The sequence below is a fragment of the Ciconia boyciana genome, chromosome 9, assembly GCF_034638445.1.
Source record: "Ciconia boyciana chromosome 9, ASM3463844v1, whole genome shotgun sequence".
Taxonomy (NCBI): Eukaryota; Metazoa; Chordata; class Aves; order Ciconiiformes; family Ciconiidae; genus Ciconia; species Ciconia boyciana.
In genome coordinates this window covers 4,121,805-4,142,462 of record NC_132942.1, presented here as the reverse complement: position 1 = coordinate 4,142,462, position 20,658 = coordinate 4,121,805, and the positions used below count along the sequence as shown (strand labels likewise).

The following is a 20,658-nucleotide window of genomic DNA, read 5'->3' as shown; positions in this document are numbered from 1 at the left end:
TGAATTTTGTACGTGCAGATTTTCAGCATACTTTCACATTCTGTGTGTTCCTAATAGACGACAGTGCAAACACAGAAACCTGAAACCGAAAACCCCAAGCAAACAATTGGTATTTCTCAAACCGCCTGTGACATCCTTGAACACCTTTACAGCATGTCTCTTTGGTCTGCAAAACCACTATCTGCTAGATCAGGAAATAATTTACTAGATACAGAGAAGGAAGAAAATAATCCTGTTTTTAGTGTCACGTCATTTGTAAGTGTTTAATGGGAAAAACCTTTTTCTTGGCTCCATGTTTGCAGAAGGGAAAGGGAAGGGTTTTATTTGCAAGAATGGCTCTTCATCCTTCTAATATCCCCAGATTTAATTACTGAAAACACAAATGAGAGTGTTGCAAACCTGGGTATTGTTCAGTTTTTAAAAAGTACTGTTATTGCATTATATCTTTAGGTAAGTGCTGACATTCAGCTAGGAATTCTTAGAGGTCAGGAAATGGCAAAGAACCCTTCAGTTATACATGTAGAAGTGTATTAGTGCTACATTAATTAAGTATTAAAATCTAGTTAGTATGTAAATGATTGCACATCCTACAAGTGACATCCCAATGGAAACGTGGTATTCTGAACATTAACTAGTTTGTTTTTCCTGGGACAATTACGGAGTAGAGGCAGAATTGTAAGACCTCAAGCCTAAGCCTTAGGGTTTGGACTTTCAGAGAGACCTCAGCTTGTTGTCTGCAACAGGCATCTTCAGTTTTCTGTATGAAACTCATACCAGAAAAAGTTCCAAGACTTTAAAGGTAATTTTGTCTGAAATAAGAAATGCAAGGCTTGGCTCAGAAAATACTCATGGATGTGCTAAGTGCCATCTGCGTTTTACCTAACTAACATTTAATTTAAATGTTACCTAAAGTTATGTCCATTCTTTGTTGCACATGTATATGCAAGTTGTGCCTATTTATTTTTTTAAAGTGTCCCTTTAGGGGATCACTTCTTCTGACTAATACATGCTTCATACTGTTGGGTAGTAAAATTGAGCAATTACTCATTGGAGGATTTAATTCTACAGGAAAACTTCTGATTTTTTTTTTTAATTGTTTTTGGCAATCAGATAGCTAACAGTGCATTGAATGCAAAATTTAGGTAAATGCAAAGGTAAATGCAAAATTTAGCAAAATAATACTTAGCTGCCAACACATGCTATCAGTGATGGACAGCTTTTTATGCATTTTGCTGTTGCTGTTAAATTGAAACTTTAATTACCAGCTGGTTGCTATGTAAATCCCATATATGAGTAGGCGCAGAGAGAGATTAAAGGTCTGGAATGAAAATGGTCTGCAACCAATAGATCTGGGGCAAAAACTTGTGGAATACAGAATTAGGGATCAAAGAGAGTCACCTCTAAAATGAACAATATATGCTTAGGAACATACTAAAATCTCCACAAAACAGTCTTTTGGTGTGTGCATGTGTTTTGTTGTTGTTTTTTTATTTCAAAATTCATAAAGTTTCTTTAACATTTTGGTTTGATTTGGGTTGACTTTTTTTTTTTTAAACAGCAGTTGCTTGTAGTCAAACTCAAGACTCAAACTCAAGTATGAATGACTCGCCACGTGTGAAGTATTAAAGGATTCTAAGCTATTTGGAAAGCAAGCTTTCTTAGATTTTATTACAAATTCCCGAACAGACCCATACTTAAAACAAGGCTGAATTACACTCATTTTTAGCCAAAATCACCCTATTTTGAGGGAACATAGTTTACTCAAGCAACATATGCAAATTATATGAAATTGCAGGCTTTTAAGAAGAGAAAGAAGGTCAATTCATATAATCACATGAATGAAATGGAAATAATTTTTTCATAAAACTTAAATACATGGATGTTGGCCTCCTTAAATGACCCATTCACTTGTATTGGTTACATGAATTGGCTCATATTCTCCATTAATAAACTTACATACACAAGGAGAAGATTTGAAGAGTAACATTTACAGAATGTGGATTACAAACCAAGAGACAAAATTCAGTTATTGATTAGATTAATTGCCATGTCTGAATGTATATGTTATGCTCCATAGGTTGAACCCAGCAGGCTTTGGATTAGAAGGAAAGCCTGGCTTAACTGCAGCTGGCTTCAGGACTTGCATAAATGAATGAGAACTTTCTCTTTCAAAGTTGCTTTCCATATTGCCAAATCAGCTACTGAAATGATCATTTTAAATGTATGTTGTAGATAGAAGCATCATTTATGATGTAGATAATGTATTACCCCATATGACAGAGTCTGGAAAATTTTTTGCACTTTGAAGTATTTTAAGTTTTGGCAGTAGTAAACTTGGTGCATGTGAAATCAGACTTCCCAACGTTGGCTACAAAGCAGTGTCACAAACCCCTGGTTATAAGCTTCCTCACATACCTGTCAGCGTACTGCAGTTTTGACTTTTGCCAAGTTTGGCATTCGCATCAAATTGCCTCATTGTACGGAGTCGTTTCTGTGGTGTGGGTCCCATACTATGATGAGACACTCGAACTGTCAGTAGTAAGCAAATTGTGCTATCACTTTACACCTCTAAGCACGTCCAAAAAAACATCCTCACTAGTATGGCATGGCAGGATCAGTTTGTTACCATTGGTGGTCTTTTCATTGACTTCTTATTTTATATACTAGTTTGTAAGTTCAAAATGTGTTGCTAGAAGTTGAAATCTGCACTTCCTCATATTTCATTAATTCTTTTTATTCTTTTAAGAGCACGTAGTGCGGATGTGAGGTTAATCTCTAGATATCTGTGCTAACTTCCTCACCTTACTGTATGCCCATAAGAAATCCTGATTTTGTAACGATTCAGACAGCAATTGAGAAGCATGCTTTAAATACAGGGGTGTTAATGAGAGGAGTTAATGGGCATTAGTGGGTGGGGTTAAAATATCTATTATCATAAATGACAAAAGGAATTAAAGCAAATAAAATAAAAACTAGAAGCAATAAGCACATAATAGTGCCTGCTTACGGTACTTCACCAGCCATTCACAAAGGCAGCAGAACTGTGCAAATGAAAACTGAAGCGCCTGCAATACAGAATACGGTGACCACTAATAAGGAAAGAAAAAGAAACATGTCCCCTTGTTAGGAGGGAGGAATCGTGGGAGACAAGTGTGTGCTTTCTCAAAGATATGCTCATGTTTGCTGGCTTAAAGAAGGAGAAGCAGCATCTTTTATGCAGTTTCAGTGCTGAATGGTCATGGCACATTCCTGTAATTGATGCTTAAGAAATGATTAGGGTGTCCTTCATCTATACTTTGAGGAGAAACAAATACCCTCTTGTAATGCCAAAATAGGAATCCCAAATAGCGGTCAGCATAAAACCAAAATAGAGCTTGTTAGTAGATACGTTCATGTCCTCCCAGCGGGAACAGTGTTTGAGTCTTGTGTTTGAATTTTTTTTGGATAATAACCCTCCTTTATGACCTGCCTTTTATTTTGCATATTTGTTTGCAGTGATGCTATCTCCATCTGTGTTGCAAAGCTCACTTTTCTGCAGCTTCTCTGTGATTTCCCAGCTGTCCTGTTATTTCCCACCTCATGCTTTTCTTTTCAGCTGAACCTTATTCACAGTGAAATCAGTAATTTAGCCGGCTTCGAGGTGGAGGCCATTATCAATCCTACCAATGCTGACATTGACCTTAAAGATGACCTAGGTAAATGGGGCATGGGTTGACACAACTAACGGTCACATGGAAATTATGGAACCCAGAATTTACTCTCTAGGGCTTCATACATTTAATAAGAGCAGAAATTCAAATCTTGCAGGTTCTGTTTTGTTGAAGAACTATATTCAAAATACTTTTTCACCAAATCTGAATACTTGCAGCTGTTGCTAGTCTTCAAGTTGATTTCAGTTAAAACAAATCATTTAAATTCTTTTCCATAATGATCATATGTGACTGTTAGCTATTTTGGGGGGTTTCTTATTTGGATACTTTGAGGACTAAAATACTTTTTTGTCAGGTTGTTTTCAAAATAAGCAGTTTCTCCATTCTAACTGCAATCTTGGGGTTTTTTCTGATACCCAGAGTAGGCATAAAATTTTTAAAGAGGAATGATTAAATAATGAACTATCCCCCAATCTTTCCTACCTTGATTTCATGTTTAATTCAGTCAAATAATTCGTTTCCATTATGCTTCAGTTACTCCCTGTCACTTTCACATTCAGCTGAAAACAAATACTGATATTATACCAACAATGAACTTGTAGATACTATCATAGATGGTGTATGGCTTTTAAAGCTTCTGTCTTGTTCCAGATTTAAAAAAAAAATAAAAAAATCCTTCTTCAACAGAAGTCTGTTCTTCAGCAAAAGTAAAAGAAATACTAACTTTCATGCATTGTGTACTGCATTCCCTTCTTATTTGATTACACCTGTTGCCATCTTTTTGTTAAACTTCCTTAATGGAATACAATTCATAATTATTCTACTACTGCATTTCCGATGGGAATGTACACAAGTAATTTAGCAAGAAAAAGATTTAAGAAGGCTAATTTTTAAATCAGCCTTTCTCAGAAGTATGTATATTTTTACAAACATCTCAGCCATTCCAACACATAATTAGAAAATATGCCTTACCTCTAAAATATAAGATCGATCATTTATATTTTTTAAAGCAAATTCAGTACAACCCTTTCTGCAAATACATGGTTTCCTCCATATGAAGGAGACTGTCGTTTTTAGAAACAAAATGATGAATCGCTATACTTATGAAGATTAGTGCCTGTCAGCTTATTGATGCTGACAAAATGGAGAAACTAGTTATTTTGTTTGGCTTGATGATCCTGAATTTCTTTTTAAACAGATTCCGTATTTTAGTGTCATGCTCTGTGGGGAACTGGTTGTTCTAGGTTTCTGCAAAGTGAAATGGGGTATTAGCTGATTTTAAAACTTTGGAAATGATCTCATGTGATTGCTCTGACTTGTCATTTTAACATTTATTTGATCATGTCGTACTCAATATTCCTCCTCCTGTTCCCTACACCCCTTTCTCTACACACACCTGCACACACAACTCAGCATACTCCTTTGGCGCAAGGTTTGGAGATGTAAAGGTAGGAAAATATGGACGTTGGTACATGTGTAAATGTAGAGCCTGTGCTGGGTCTCTGTCCAACGTGGTTGATATACATCTGTTTACCTGTTGTAGTTGCAAGTTGTACAGGCTGACATTGCCACGATCGACAGTGATGCTGTCGTTCACCCGACAAACTCTGACTTCTACACCGGTGGTGAAGTAGGTAATGGAAAGTTCAGTGCTGCGGAGTTTGTATGTGTGTGCATGGTCAATCAGCAGCCACAAGCTTGTTGTAGCTATGCAGATTTGCATTCATTTCTCACTTCCAGCAGTCCTGACTGATAATAAAAAGAAATGAATAATTGCAAACTCAGTAGGCATTTTTGATTTTTATCACCCAATCAGACTTTCAGAAGTAACAATAGAATGCACCGCCAAAATTTGAAGTGCAGGAACAGTACGTTCAATGCAGGCATGTGAGCAAGGAAAATGAATTACGGCATTGTTTGTTTGACATGTTAAATGCCTGGTTTGAATATGGTTTGAGTCTTGATCTTTAGATTTCTAACCAGTTCCAGTACACCCTCTCCATGCCAAGTTTCAGATGTTCACATCTGACATGCTGGATCTAGCCCATCTGTATTTTCTGAACTCTTAAGATTGGTTAGTTTTTTCATATTTTACCTTATGGACCAATTACCTTCATAGCCCTGCTCAACGGTCCTCACACCCACAAGCACACAGCTAGTGACGCTACATACATTTTTCAGGCGGTCGGTCATCTAAGCTACACCGATGAGAGAAGGCATGGTAGAAAACATGACAGACGTCTCAATTCAGTATCTGAATTGTCCCCTGAGTAACTCTTATCTTAGCGATACCCCTCTCTGCGTACAGTATTTTGAAGGATTTGCTAACAGGGTAGCAGTACTTTAACTGAACTGCCTTGGTAGTTTGAGAAGGCAAATTGGAATTTGGGCTGAATACAGAAGTTGCTGGTAAGGGTGACAACCCACTGTACTTAAAAAAAAAAAGTCACCTGGTCCCAGCCTCTGTTCTACATCTCATCTTAACCTCATCATCGCTATGCGAATCGTCTCCCTCCATGCTTGAGGCCCTGTTTCAATACCGGCTTGGAGGGACACGCGTCCTGCTGCAGAGCTGGCATGTCCTACAACGCCTGCTTTTTCTGAAGGGGCTGCTTTCTGAGTAACACGCAGGCGAATGTAGCTCTGTATAGCCTGTTGGGCAGGGACAGCTGTGACTTGGCTGGCTAAACATTATGCAGAGACATCAAAATAAAAGTGTCGTAATACCCTGTATCTGAAGAATATGCTTCTAAAGTCTGTCAGACTCATTTAGCTAATGTGCTTGTCTCCTACCCTTCGACAAAGAAATGCTTTGCTCCCCTACAAAGAAAATTGTGTCTCGAAGCTGCACTGCTCGTTCCTTAGTGTAGGTTCCTGTTGCCTCTGACTGCTGTAAGAAAGAATAGAAGTGCACAAATGCTTAGCTTCCAATGATTAACTTTTACCCATCTAAATTTTTTTTTTAATTTTTGTTGTTTTTTTCCCTAACAATTTAAATGTACTGGGGGCTTACCCTGAGAATTTTAGAGCCTAAATTTCTGCTAACGCTGTTTTCAACACTGATACCAATGCCTGCTTGGAAAGCATGAGATAATGATCTTATTCTCATGGGAGTGGCACATATTTATGCCTGTGAGCAAATAAGCTACTAACCTTGAAGCTGTGAAGCAAGACTTCCATCAAGAAACTTGCTAATGTAGTGGAAAATGGTTAAATACAGTATGTCCTTTCCCAGATGAAGCTAATTTACAACGTAGTTCTGAAATATAATTTCAATATAAACCCCCACTATTAATCAGAAGAAGAACATAACTGAGGAGTAAATGCGGAAAACCTCACTGGTTCATACCAAATACTACTTTTGCTCTTCTTTGTACCAGGTCTGCAAGAAGAGAGCTCCGTGAAATAAACTGACAGGGTTGTTCATTGCTTTTAATTATAAATTAATTCCCAGTAGAAGGGAAAAAGCTGATCCTTCTGGATTGAATTAAACCAAACTAGGCTAAATTCCATTAAATGTACAACAGCTTTGCAATGGCAAAGAAATGACCTACTTAATAGATCTTTTCTGTTCCTGGGTTCTGCACAAGGCTTAATTATGTTTTGCCTTGAAACAAGAGAAATTAAGGATTATGAATGTCATGGGTTTTAGGACTGATCTGAGTTCATGGACTCCGGGGGAATATAACTGGAATATATACAACTATAAGTAGGAATGATATGGAAATACGTACAACAAGAATATAACTAGAATGGAAGACTATTCCTTCCCATCCCTTCTCTGTCAGAGTGATTTTAAAAGACCCTGGTGTCAGCCGCGGCTGCTAGACGGGTTCGGCACAGGGCACCGCGTGTCGTGCTGTCTGCCGTATCGCTGCCTTTGAAGGGCAGCGCATTTCCAAGCACCTCTGTTCTGGGGCGGATCTCCTTTCCTAGCACACTCTCCTAAGACACCTTGCTGCTACGAATAAAGCCATTACCGTCTTTTCCAAGATATTTGTAAGATGGTGCCTTCCGCTCAGTTGCACAGGGATAGGTAACTCTGAGTTTCAGAAAATTCTTAGTGAGGAGTTTGAATAAACTTAGACCGAAGTATTTATATAAAAAAGCCTGAATGAGCACAAAGAGCAAATTACACTCTGACCTACACAACCTGGCCTTGCAATCCAGCTTTTGGCAAACACCCATTGTGAATTGGTTACGAAAAAGGCAAAAGAAAAGGCGTACATTTTTTAATTGTCGGCAGGTTTTGTACCCCAAAAGCAATAAACTGCCAATAGCAAAATAGAGGCAGGGTCACAGAGTCCATTTTTGAATGAACAAACAAATGCATTGTTTTCAACTTTTAATCTTCATTTTGGAAGAAATTTAGCAATGGTGTCAAAACAAAAGCATCTCTTGCAGTCCTCTTAGTTCTTAGAGCTATAACCCTGTTCAGTAAGCTGAATCTTGGAGGAGGGGCTCTGCTTCCTTGAGCATACAGTATGTGCACTTCCATCAGAAAATGCGTTTTTTCTTTCTTCGTCAGTGAAAGTAAGGGGTTTCACCAAATAAATGTCTAGATCTTTAGAGATCCTAGTTCTGAATTTTTGGAAATCAGTTTTCAAAGTAATGTCTCAAATCAGAGCCTTTATGATACCACTGCTTTTTACTTATCTACCTTTATAATTAATACGCACAGTGCAAAATTATGTGGGATGCTTATGTAGTTAGGAAAATGCTTTCTTGGGCTGTTTTTTTTATATTAATATTTAAAACTAGAGCTGCAAAATAAGATCTAAACCATTTAGTGATGGACTGCCTTTGTAAACAGCATACTTTTTGGTTGCCCTGAAACACTGCACAGCTCTTCTCCTCCCAGAATGACTTTGTCCAGCTCCTTAGCTGTAGTTAGAGAAGTTCATTGGAGGAATATGTTCCTTAGAGATTCTCCTTATTTCTGAGGCTCTTCCTCTTGGTTAAAGGTGGCTCAACAAGCTGGGCAGTTACCAAGTAAAGCAGCCCGCTGCACTCACGAGACTGTTTCATTCCTGGTGCCACCTGTTGGGGTCAGGGACCAAGATCAGGTGAGTTTCAAATTCTTATTGTGGCAAATGGCTCTTTAAAACAATTTGTAAGAGAGAGGGGAAATGAACCTTAGGGGAAGGAATTGTGAACCTTCAACCGCTCTTGAGCTAGCACATTCTTCTGGAACATTTCACACTAACGGATGCTCATGGTGAGGAAGGAGGTAGGGCTGTCATGTCAGATGTTTTGACTTTAAAGTCGGAGTCTGAGAATGTTAGCAAGGGATACCAATGTGAGGTTTTTGGGTTGTTAGGGTTGTCTTTTTTGGTTTTTTCTTTTTGTTGTTGTTGTTGTTGTTTTTAATGACTAGCTAATTCTGAAGTCCCAAAAGGTTTAGATCTTACTTTGCAGTCCCCAAAAAAATGTTTGGGCAGAAAACTCTAGAATGATGTAATAAAAAATAATGACGAGTCACATGTCTGCTGCGGAAACCTGGGGTCAGAGGAGTAAAATAACAATTCTCTGTTCAGGGAGCACTTTGGAAAAGAAAGGCGGCAAGGAGTTTGTGGAAGCTGTCATTGAGCTTCGCAAAAAGAACGGGCCGTTGGACATAGCTGGAGGTGAGGTTCTGCGCTTCGGAAACCTGCAAACAAAACACTGCGGGCACTGGCTTCGCTGCCGGCGGCGGTCTTCATTGCAGTCAGCCAGGCTCGTTCTAGTACAACGCTTGGGTTCATGCTGTCTGCAGACAACTTTTATGGGTTACACGATATTTGTGTTCTCCAAAGGTAAAATACACGCGTTGCATCTTAAGTAACCTTTACCAAGGCATCTGGGAAATGGCGTAGTGGTGTAGTATTACAAGGAAAATCAGTCTGTTCACAGGTACACGCATACACAATGGATGTTGATTATTAAGGGCACAGTTCAGAAAAGCAATTAATTAGATGCTTGCTTTTCAGAACAGTTGAGTCCAACCCTGTTAAACATCTGCTTTGCTGAAGTGCCGCTGACTTTCACTGAACTTAAGCACATGCTTAAAGTTAAGCATCTGCTTGGGTACTTTGTTTAATCGGTGCCAAAATCATCACTATAAAAGCTTATGACTTTTTGATGCCTAGTTATCAAAATTTATGTAATATCTGAGAAAAATCTACTATGTGAGTAATAAAGTCTGGTAATGACGATATATAATTTTACACCATCTGTGAAATTGCTGATACATGTTGTTCATATAGAAGGCTGATTCTGCCATCTGTGTTTATGCTATAAAAATAAATACAGTGTGCACAGTTTTGTAAACGAATTCTGACTAAAGCTGAAGAGGAGATGTAAGACTTCAGCTCTGACAGGAAAAATTACAACTGTTTACTTCTGGTGCTTAATACATGGGGGTGTTTTTCCTTGCTTTTTAAAATTTTTAATAACTTTTTCTTGGAATTCTTGTTCTGCAAAAATATGTACAACCAGTTACTCATTTTTTTTTTTGCTTACTTCTGTACAGTATTCTTTATCAGCCCAGACCAAACTGCTTACAAATAGATTGCAAGTTGGAGAGAAAAGATTTTTTTCTCAGCCGCCAGTGCATCCCTCAGATCTGAGGGCTGCTTGGCAGTCTTACCCCGCGGGGAGCTCTACACTACACTGGCACAAACTGGCTGTTAGGGACTTGTTGGAGGACTCTAGAGAAGAATTGGTGCACATCAATTTCTCAATCATACTGATACGCAGTTTTCAGATTTCTCAATTATGTGGGTATCCCTTTAATCTACCAATAACCAGGATCCTTACCTGGAATATAATTGTAACTAGCACAGAACGTGGCCATGGTCCTCTTTCTTTTTCTACAGCAAAAGCGTAACTTACTTCCCCTGTCAGAGCATTTGCATTTGAAGTAAGGGACAACTGCTCTTGGTAATTAACAGTTGTCCTCAACAGAATCCTAATGACTTAATTAATGACTACCCTAGAGAACACTCCCTGAGAAATATTAAAGTTGGTGATGCGTATCAATACAGTATTTTATTCTTTTAGAATGAAGATATCCACATTTCACATCTGACTAGAGATATGTCAGCTGCTTTTAATAGATTTTTCTTGGATTTATGATGTATTCTGAATCTGCCAACATTTTAGTTGCACATTATGACAAATTAGTATTGCCTAACACGGAGGCTATTCAACATGTTGAGAATCTATGAACCCGTAAGAACATAAATGCTTGTGCTTCCATTGTCCTTCAAAATGTACTCTTCTGATTAACCTCCGGTCACAATGCCATATGACAAAGTCTATTTTCTCTTTTCTGCAACAGCTACAGGATAGTATCCATATGTGATGATTGTGCTCCAAGAGTTATTTCTGCTATACTTAAATAACAAAATGCCTCATAAACATTCCAGAATGGAGTAGAGGATTTCTGGCCTCTAAGCACCTTCACAAACCTGATTTTTTTCATTTTTTTAAAATTACTGGTATTTTTATTATTGGTTTTGAAGACATAAGCTGCCATTTTATACCTACACTTTTGTGGCTGCGTCTGATTATATCCCAAAGCGTGCATATTAGGGGACTGACTCTTTATGAAGGTTCGGTGTATGCTCTTGTGAGATTTCGACTAGCTGTTTTTCTTCCCTCAGCTTGTGATTAGGGTGTTTTTCTTCCCTCTTTTTTTTTTTTTTTAAAAACAAACCAAAGTTACAAGCTTTTAATTGCAACCACAGACCTGTGGGTTCAGAAATGGCAGTGATCCTCTTATCCTGTTTTCTGGCAGGCAGAGCACGGTCTGTTGTTGGTCTGTGATGGGAAGTGGTGAACCCAGAATGTGTTCTCCTGCTGAGCAAAGGCCCCTTGTCTGGAGAATCCCTGGCTGTCAGTAGTTTGTAGGCAGGCTGTGCTGCATCCTCTTAGTCCCCACACATCCATGGTAGTATCGTGGTGATAATATACGTTTAGCATGGTAAAAATTCTTCTCCGTTTCTTTGTACATACGAGGCCTTGCCTGTTGGTATAAACAGTGTGAATCAAACATTGTGAATCTATAAATGCATCCTCTTCAACTGTCTGTCGAGAATGGATAAAGGAGATAAACTAAAACCAGCGTTGTTTAAGTGGGCATGGATAAACCCCACACAAAAAAGCTCGAATAAGACCAGGCCCAAAGGCTTGAAATCACACAAAATGTCTTCTTTACTTCAGTTACTCAGACACAAAGCTGGAAATAAAGCAAAAATCTTAATTCACCTCTTTTCTAGCCTTCCTTACCAGTTTGCAGAGCACTAATAGCTCTGAACTGATCCAGTTTGGCTGCAGTGTGATCAGAAGCTCGCTAAACAAACTGTGATTTTAGCAGGAGTAGCTGAAGGTCACACAAGTCATAACTCTGTGTGACTGTCTAGCATCCTGATATTTACTGTAGCTCTGCAATAACCTGAACCAAAGCAAGACCATCCCTTGAACGGGTTTGCATTCTAACAGATTACTTGCCTTTCTCCTTACACGTTACACAAGTTTGCACAATCCCTAATATACGTGTGTTTCCTTTGACGTCGGCCATGAATTCTTGCTCTCTCTAAAATAAGCTCGATTATAGCTATGACTTATAAATTACCACAGCGAAGTGCAGCTGGAAATGGAAAATACAAAGTCTCTGTAATCATGTTGTTATGTTTTAAGGCTGTGTGATTTGTAATCTAAAACATTCACTGGGGCTAAAGGAATGTCTGTCAATTGTTTGCTATTTTAATTACATATGCACTTTTTTAATCCTAAGGAGAGGAAAGCAATTATGTTTCACTTTCGGTTCTTACTAGCTGTTGTCAGTGCTGGCCACGGATTGCCCGCGAAATTTGTGATCCACTGTAATAGCCCAGGTTGGGGCTCAGACAAATGCGAGGAGCTGCTGGAAAAGACAGTGAAGAACTGCTTGGCTCTGGCTGATGAAAAGAAGCTGAAATCAATTGCATTTCCTTCAATTGGCAGTGGCAGGTAAGGCTGTTACACAAACCCGATGCCAAATAGGTCACATTGTCTAAGTGCCATCTCATGTGTTCCAGTCCCTTCTCATGTACAGAACCCATTGCTACAATGCTGACTTTATTCTTGTGTGTTTAGATCAGTTCCCTGAATGAAATGTTTCTTCTAGGTTCTTTCAAGCTGCGCATGGAGCCTGCAGTATTCTCCTGAATACTAGTTCAACTTTGGCAGGTCTAGTAGTGATCCCTGCAGAACCTTAAAGCATGCGAATAGGTTCAAGAGCATAAACCAAACTTTTTAAGAGGATATTAAAAGACTTTTTTCAGACTATCAATTTGTTCATATAAATTGGGGATGTGGAGGAGAACATGAAGAAAAGGGATCTATTATACCTAGGTTTAGTGCATACTTAAACTTACTGAATACAACATGTCTTAGGATGGCCGGAAGACATGGCTTAGCGTTCGTTTAAGCAGCAAACCTGAGGTGGAATTCTCAGGATCTGCAGAGTCACTTCAAGCTTTCACCCGAAACCGTAAGCTGAGTTCCATGCAGTTTACATCATGGGACTCTTTCAGAAAAAAAAGGCCTTAAAAGCCTTTGTCAAGGTTTCTGAAAGCCGAAGTCTAAACTTAAGGTCCTTTGGCTTTGTACAGGATGCTCAGTGCCTTTGAAAGTTGGATCTCATTCTTAAGAGTTTAAATACGGACTATGCTTTTAATCTGAGGCTCTTGGGTTTGGAACACTTGGCCCGTAATGATGGCTCAGTATGAAGACCAAGGGCCAAATCTAGGCTGAATTACACAGTTGTGTATTTAACCCTGAACAACTGCCCCTTTTGAATTTGCTGTGAAAGAAGTTGGCTGATGCACAGCAAGAATATTCTTCCCATTGTGCCGTGTTGCAACACTAGATTAATTCCTGCATATTCTGTGGGTTAGGGCAGGAAGTGCTATTTGAGCTTTTGGGTGAACGACAATAAAGAAACAGAAGTTTCACTAGGATAATAAATTTAAGCGACTTGCATCAGGCAAAGCTCCAAATAAGGTTAATTTGCATGGGTGTCATTTTAAGGCGATAACATGAGCAAACTTTGTGGAATGGTAGAGAGATACAGCGGAGGGTTTATACTAACCTGTTGAATTAGCTGCCAGGTTCACAGGCTAGTCAGTACAAAGAGAAGCTCTGAATTGCTCTTTAGGAGAAACTGTATTCTTCCATGGACTGTAGAGTGACCACAGAACTGGTTATGTAGGTGCCTAAAGCGAGGCTATGTACAGTATCTTCCACAGAGCCCTTTCTTTTCTGGATAGCTCCCAGCAAAGAACCATTCCCAGCCCTTGTTGCAAAGTAGCTGATTGGTGTTGGAAGGTGGTGAAACCCTGAATAATCATGAGATTCACATTCTGTTATGAAGTCTGGTTACTGACAGGCAAGATCTGTGGCTGAGTTCTCAGCTTGGCATATGCACGGCATTCTCACTCAAGCCAGTTGAAGTGGTGCTTTTAAAAGATGGAGAGGAATCAACAGGCCTTGAGAAATACATGAGGTCGTGTATTTTCCCTTTTTTCTCTTAGAGATATTCAAGCATAAATTAATTTTTGAGAGAGCAGAATATAGTCTGACAATACTCTTTACTTGAGTTTTTATGAAGTCAGAAGCGTTAAAAAAAAAAGTAAAGCTTTTAAAGACAACAAATGCCAAAGACACCACATGTATGCAGCTATTCTAGTACAGACATCTGTCAAGCAGACATCACCCAATAAACCCACATAAACAGTTTCATTCTCTTTTATAGTTGAGGAATGGGATTACATGAGGGCAGTTCAAATAAATCACGGGGGGAAATAAAATAGCATACTTGTAGCTTTCAGTGGGCCAGATGCTCAGCTACAGCCAATTTGTGGAAAGCACAAGTTGGGTGTTGTACAGGGGTAGCCTAGAGTTCAGTCGGGTAGGGCCGGCAGGAGAACAGGGAAAGGAGAGTTAGGGATTGAACATAAAATCATCCTCGGAGTAGGGATTTCATTCTGAGGTGCTGACTTTGATCTGAATTGACACTAGCTTGGCTAAAGTCTCAAACTGCCTTTTCACAAGAATTTATCTCAGACCAGTAGATAGACGCAAGAGGCTTCTGTTTCTTGCAGCCCACACGTGGCCGTTGGGTCAGCACCTTTCTTCTGATTTTTCTACTCTCTTTCCTTTCTTTTGGGGAGTGGTCCTAAACAATTTATTTTAATCGGCTTCCCTTTGTGCATGCCTCCCTTTGACCAGGCTGCTCTTCTTTCATTTGCCCTGTTGTGACCACCTTGCTGGAACACTACTGAAGTGGAAGTTGTAGGACTTCAGAGTCCCCTGTGAGCAGTTCAGAAGCGGTGTATACCCTGATTTTGATGCTGGCCTGCATGACAATTCCTGCTCAGGAGCAAAATTCCTCAAAGATCTGTTCAATATATGCCAGGGTGCAGCATTCATAAGTAACTAGCAAGTGATCAGATGTGGAGGCACGCTGAGTCTGTGTCTTTTTCTCTATGTAAGCTGACAGTAGGAAGTAGCTCCTATGTCAAAACTACGCTCTCAGTTGATTAACTTGTCACACAGCTGATTCTCCCTCGTCAGCTCGTTTGGCTTTGGAATAGTACAGGGTTTTTTCCACAATGCTTTTTCCTTTTTAATTCTTCTTCAGTAAAAGAAAAAATTGGGCCTTTTCAGAACAGAAAGAAACAGCATGAGCTATTTCATGTCACCATTTTTGAAATATCACAAGAATTATCTTCAGGCAGCATGTATGATATCACATTACAGACAGCAGTACCACAGAATTGCTCTCGGAGTATATTTTATGGTAGGGTAATGTGCAGTACGTGGGCCATGACACAGGCAGTTGCCTTTCTCATTTTGTGTCTTGCAGCATGTAATGAGAGGGAGAGTACAACAGCATTCTATTATCAGAGCTTGGTGCTTCAGTGAGCAAATGTTCAGTGATGTTGCACCTGTTAGTGCCAGAGGTGAAGTTAGCCCAGCTTCTTCGCGTTGCTGAGAAAACTCCTGAGAAACTCAGCCATCTATGTAATCGTAAATTATTAGTAGTATTAATAGTACACACTTTATAACAGGGAGTATTGACTTATCTGTAAGTGCATGTCAGGCAGCCAAGTGATGTTCAATGGGCTCTTTCAAATTCTGTTTGGGTCCTCCTCGTAACAGAGTGATCGTGTCCCATCGCCTTCAGGCTGATTACTGCAGTACGCTTCCCTGCGGCTCGGGGAGTGCTCAGACTTTGGCTAGGGCAAAACCACAGTCTTGGTGGGTAGCAGTACTTCACGAGTAATACCGCGGCAAAGCTTAGGCCACATTCGAAGTGGTTACCAGCTGTAATTTCAGGAGTTTGCCATGACCTGTAAAACTCGCAGTTCAGGTCATGGCTTTGTTCAGACCATTCTACTTGTGCTTGACCTGTTTTAAGATTAGATTACACTTTCAGACAAGGGCTGCTAGATAAAAATGTGAAAAAGCTTGTAAGAAGGGTTCCCAGATGAGGCACTGAGCTTTGAAATTCAGTCTTGCAGTTTTGTCATCTGAGAAAGCAGCAGGGTTTGTTCTGTTTGTCTGTGGCTTCTCCAGAAGAAGGAGGCAGGACCCTCTTTAGGCATTGCTAGAGGAGTAGAAAGGCCTCTGGTTTCTAAATCTCTCTGGTTGATACCAGGCAGATGTCTTTCAAGATATTTTTCTTAGGACTGTACTTACATTGAATCAGCCTGTAATCAAAAAGGATGTAAGGAGCGTTGGAAGTGTTGCTGAGGCTGGCTTAGAAAAGCCATCGAGTCCCTTAAGGCTGTCCTCAGCCCTGACACAGCTACTTTGGCTTTCCAAGCCCAGTAAAGTTAGACTGACCCCATCTGCATGAGGCTCGCTGTGGCCCAGGAGAGCAGATTTGCTCACCTTCATGCAGCCTGCTTCACTTTTTCTACCACATTTGGAATGGTAAGAGTGTTGCCAGCATCGTTTCTCACTACCAAACTACCAGAAGTCATTCTCTCTTTCTTTTCGGTCTGCAGCAAGGCTGTACAAGTAACTTCTAAAATTTTGTGCTAGATTATTAACCATTGATGGTGGTAAAACCATTTTGTACTTTGTGTCTTTTCATGCTTCATTTTCTATATCAAGTTCTCTATCCCTTTTTATTTTTCTTTAATGGTCAGTTTGCTTTCAGGATGGGTTTGACTCTGCAACTCTGAACGTATATGCTGCTTTCCTGAACACTTCAGCCTGACTGGCCGCTGGTTTACTTGTCTGTTAAATGAGCATAATTGACCCATCAGATATTGTAAGGTTCAAGCCATCAATGTGTGTGGACTCTGTATTCATATTTTGTGAATGCTTTTCTTCTGTTTGAACATTTTAAGTCTTGCCTAAACAAACAAGTTTGTAGCTTCTAATTCAGACTGTAAACACTGGCTTTGTAGCTTTATTTACCGTGCTGGGGTAGAAAAAAGACTGAGCGTTCCCTGCAAGGTTATACCAGCGAAAGCTTGTTCAGCAAGTCTTGATTTCCATTCTTTTTTTTGTCTCTCCTTCTAGAAATGGCTTCCCAAAGCAAACGGCTGCTCAGCTGATCCTGAAAGCCATCTCCAGCTATTTTGTGTCAACAATGTCCTCTTCGATCAAGACGGTGTACTTCGTGCTCTTTGACAGTGAGAGTATAGGGATATATGTGCAGGAAATGGCCAAACTAGATGCCAACTAAGCCTAGAAAGCTACAGTCCTAGCCCCCTCTTCTGCCCATCGTCCTCCCCAAATCCTTAACTCATTGTGAAGCAGAGCATCCCTTATTTTAAATTTTGCTCATCTAGGGGAATAAAGGTGGGATTTTTGTTGGTTTTTGTTTTGTTTTGGGGGGGTTTTGTTTGTTTTGTTTTTACTTTCTAAAATGTTTTATGTTGGCACTGATAGTTGGCATTACTGCTGTTAATGCACTGTATACCAGGCATCGTCTGAACTTAGTGTAATCTAGGAGATTTTATAGTTTTATTTTAATGAAGTATGGATTGAAGCAGAAAGCCGTTAGGAGTATGTAGTCTTTTACTTGTGAAAGAAACAGGCCGACCCTATTTTGTAACTGTGTTGTGGTGCTTTATCAATACATCGAGTGGCGTTCCTTTCATTTTTTAAAAGAACAGATGCTATAAACCTAATTTGTGTTTGTTTATTGTCTTAATGATAAATCTGGAAGAAAAAATACAGAAACCCCGTTGTCCTTAATTATATTTACAATTTTGAAATTGTGTGAATTGATTTAGTAAAATGTTTGAACTGTTGCTGGTGGTGTACTTTAATTTTTCCCTTAAGCCTTCATTTTCTACATTCTGAAAAGTTAGCTCTGAGGGGGATGATAAAACACCAGACGTGAACCAGTGGCCTGGAAACGTGTTTGGAGATGCTGGGCCTCTTACCTGTGCTGGCTGGATGGGTGCGTGCCCCGTGGAACTCACAATCAGATCTTTTTCCTGTGAGCATTCAGACTTTCCAGTGGGTGCTTCAGGTCTTCCTGTTCCGAATCTGACTTAATTGGCTGTTGAGTTTGGGAGGTTGAGGCCTTTTAGATCAAGCAAGACCTAGGATTTTTTCTGAACTAGTTCCAGTCATTTAATGTTGGTCTGTTTCAAGCCATTTTGTATTTTTTTCCAAATATTTATGAGCCTGGTTTGTATCGGTTGCCATATCATTTGCACAGCTGAAATCCATACCAACATAAACCTTTACGGAAGCCACTTGGTTTTGTACTTTGAGAAAGAAGAGGTTACATGTTCAAAGCTATCACATATGAATGCTTGCTCTGAAGAGGAAGCTCTTCCTTTGAAGTCTTTAGCCTACTTTCGAGATAGTAAGCATACGTTTTCCATCTCTGTTGAAAATGTCATTTGCTGATGAAAGAGTACTTCGCATCCACTCTGGATTGATCCAGAGCAATGAGCGGACCAAATCTGACTGACTTTTCAGTAAGCTCAGGAATTCCAAATATGAAAAATGTGCAGCTTAAGCTCCTGCAAGAGTTTGGGGTTTTGTGTAGAAGTCCAGATATTTGCAGCTTTCAAGTGGACTGCTGTAGACGAACAACAGAAGTCAAAATTTAAAATAACAGTGTTATTCTAAACACATACACAAAGTTAGAAGGAGGAAAGAGTAAATTTATTTTGTGCCTCAAATACTTAAGGTATTGAGCCCATAGTATGGTCCAAACTTAACATTTTTCAATGGCCAAAATGCATCTGGTATCATTCTTCGGAGAGCCCTTCAAGTGGCAATAAATAAGGTGCAGTACTTCAGCATTTAGTTGTGAAGTCTGTGGAACTGCAGTTGTATTGATTCTTACAGTTAAAAGAAAACTGAAACTGCACTTTCCAGAAATTTCACTAGGTGTCACTAAAAGGACTGAAAAATAGAAAAAAGCATGGGTGAGCAGGTACCTGAGGAAACACGTGGTGTGAGAAGGGCCCTCATTTTCTCAGCACCAAAGGGGATTTTTAACACAGAAGGAATGCACACATCAAAATGAGTACAGGTTACAGCTTCTTGGTCTCTTTGTACTGGAGTATTTACTGCATAAAGTCTCACTTTTTTAAAGTCTCAAAATTTTAATGTCAGCAACAGGAAAGAGAAAAAAGTGTTTGTCCACAAGGATTTTCAAAGTAGTTAAAAGTACAGCCTCCAGTGGCATTTTATAAATGTGTCTTTTACACTGTTACACCATGCTGGGAGAGCCACCTTTTGTCTTTCAACTAGAAAATCCCAAAGCAAACTGTACTGTAATCCAAATCACATGGACTTGCTTCTTCTGGCCTCACATCTCATCTGCTTATTCAGCTGCCGGCTCCATAAATAGCTCCCGTGATTTCATTGGGATTGCTTGCGATGTGCCATTTGCTTTGCTTGGATTCAGGTCCTTCTGCAAAAAAAATGAACATCTCCCACCTGACGAGAATCTGAGCTCTCAGCACCATGGCCCAGTGTGACCAAAAACAGTTATCGAGGATTTTTTTTTTACATTACCTTGAACAAGGAGAATGCTGTGCTTCCCGTGGCAGGCAGGGCCACAGCCCAAGAGCTTTCAGAAAGTCTCTCTTCTCATTCTAACTCGTAACTATGGACCATGTTTTGCTCCTGTGTAAAATCATTTAACAGTGTTGAACCTGATCTTGTGGGGGCATCACCGTATTCTGCTTCTGTACAAATGCCAGAGCATCCCCCTCTTTCTTATCCATTCAAAAGCCTGTAAACCCTCAGTGTGTTCAGAGAATACCCCGATTCTGTTGCTTTGACCCAGCCTGTTCCACAAGTGACCTTGACCCACTGCACAGCTGGTCCCCACCGCACCTGTAGCGAGGTGAGTCTGCCTGGAGGAGGAGCGAGCCGGTCTCTGACACGGCCCTGCCTCTCAGCGTTTGCCCACCTTTCCCACAGCCTGAAGAATTCTGCTCTGAGGTCCTGAAATCCAGCAGGCTCTGTCAAGAAAGCCAGAGAGCCCAGGGCAAGCTTGAACTCAGCCACACAGGGCAGCCCGAGTAGATTATGGCATATATTCAAGAACCTAAAAGGTAACATATCAGGTTACGTGCATAACAGGAAAAACAGGAGAAGAAATTCCTGCTGACATGTGCACTGCGGCCAGGACAACATTGCTTTGGGAATCTCCCTAGCATTTCGCTTGTTGTAGCTGAATGTGCAAGCTCCATTTGCAAAAAAATAAATTAATCACACTTTGGGAAGGCCACGTATGGAAAGTCTCAGTGAAAGTGCCTTTACAGCTTGTTCTTTTATTGGCAAGTCCGTTATGGATCTTATCTGAAAACAACAGTTGAAATGGACATTCTCTCTTTAACCGTTTCAATACTTTAAAGTAAATACTTTAAAGGTTAAAAGCATTTTGTGGCCAAAATGTGTTTTCAATTCCCCATTTCAAATCCTGCTCTCCACTAACAGTCGGCTTTTAGTCCACTGACTTTTTCCTCAGCAGAAGAGAAGATTC

General features: G+C 39.8%; 1 protein-coding gene across 8 annotated transcripts in view; it reads left to right on the top strand.

The window, feature by feature from the left end:
• Positions 1 to 17,950, top strand: part of MACROH2A1 (macroH2A.1 histone) — a 47,376-nt gene extending 29,426 nt beyond the window's left edge. For 4 of the 8 annotated variants that reach the window (XM_072872121.1, XM_072872119.1, XM_072872120.1 and 1 more), the window contains 4 exons: positions 3,596 to 3,695; positions 9,188 to 9,277; positions 12,470 to 12,644; positions 17,214 to 17,950. In XM_072872121.1, coding sequence (XP_072728222.1) covers positions 3,596 to 3,695; positions 9,188 to 9,277; positions 12,470 to 12,644; positions 17,214 to 17,379 — 531 coding nt within the window. In that variant the 3' untranslated portion in view covers positions 17,380 to 17,950. Of the gene's footprint in view, positions 1 to 3,595; positions 3,696 to 5,193; positions 5,285 to 9,187; positions 9,278 to 12,469; positions 12,645 to 17,213 lie in introns of those variants that run through there. The other 4 variants (XM_072872123.1, XM_072872122.1, XM_072872124.1 and 1 more) reach the window with 3 other exon arrangements.
• Positions 17,951 to 20,658: the final 2,708 nt, after the last annotated feature.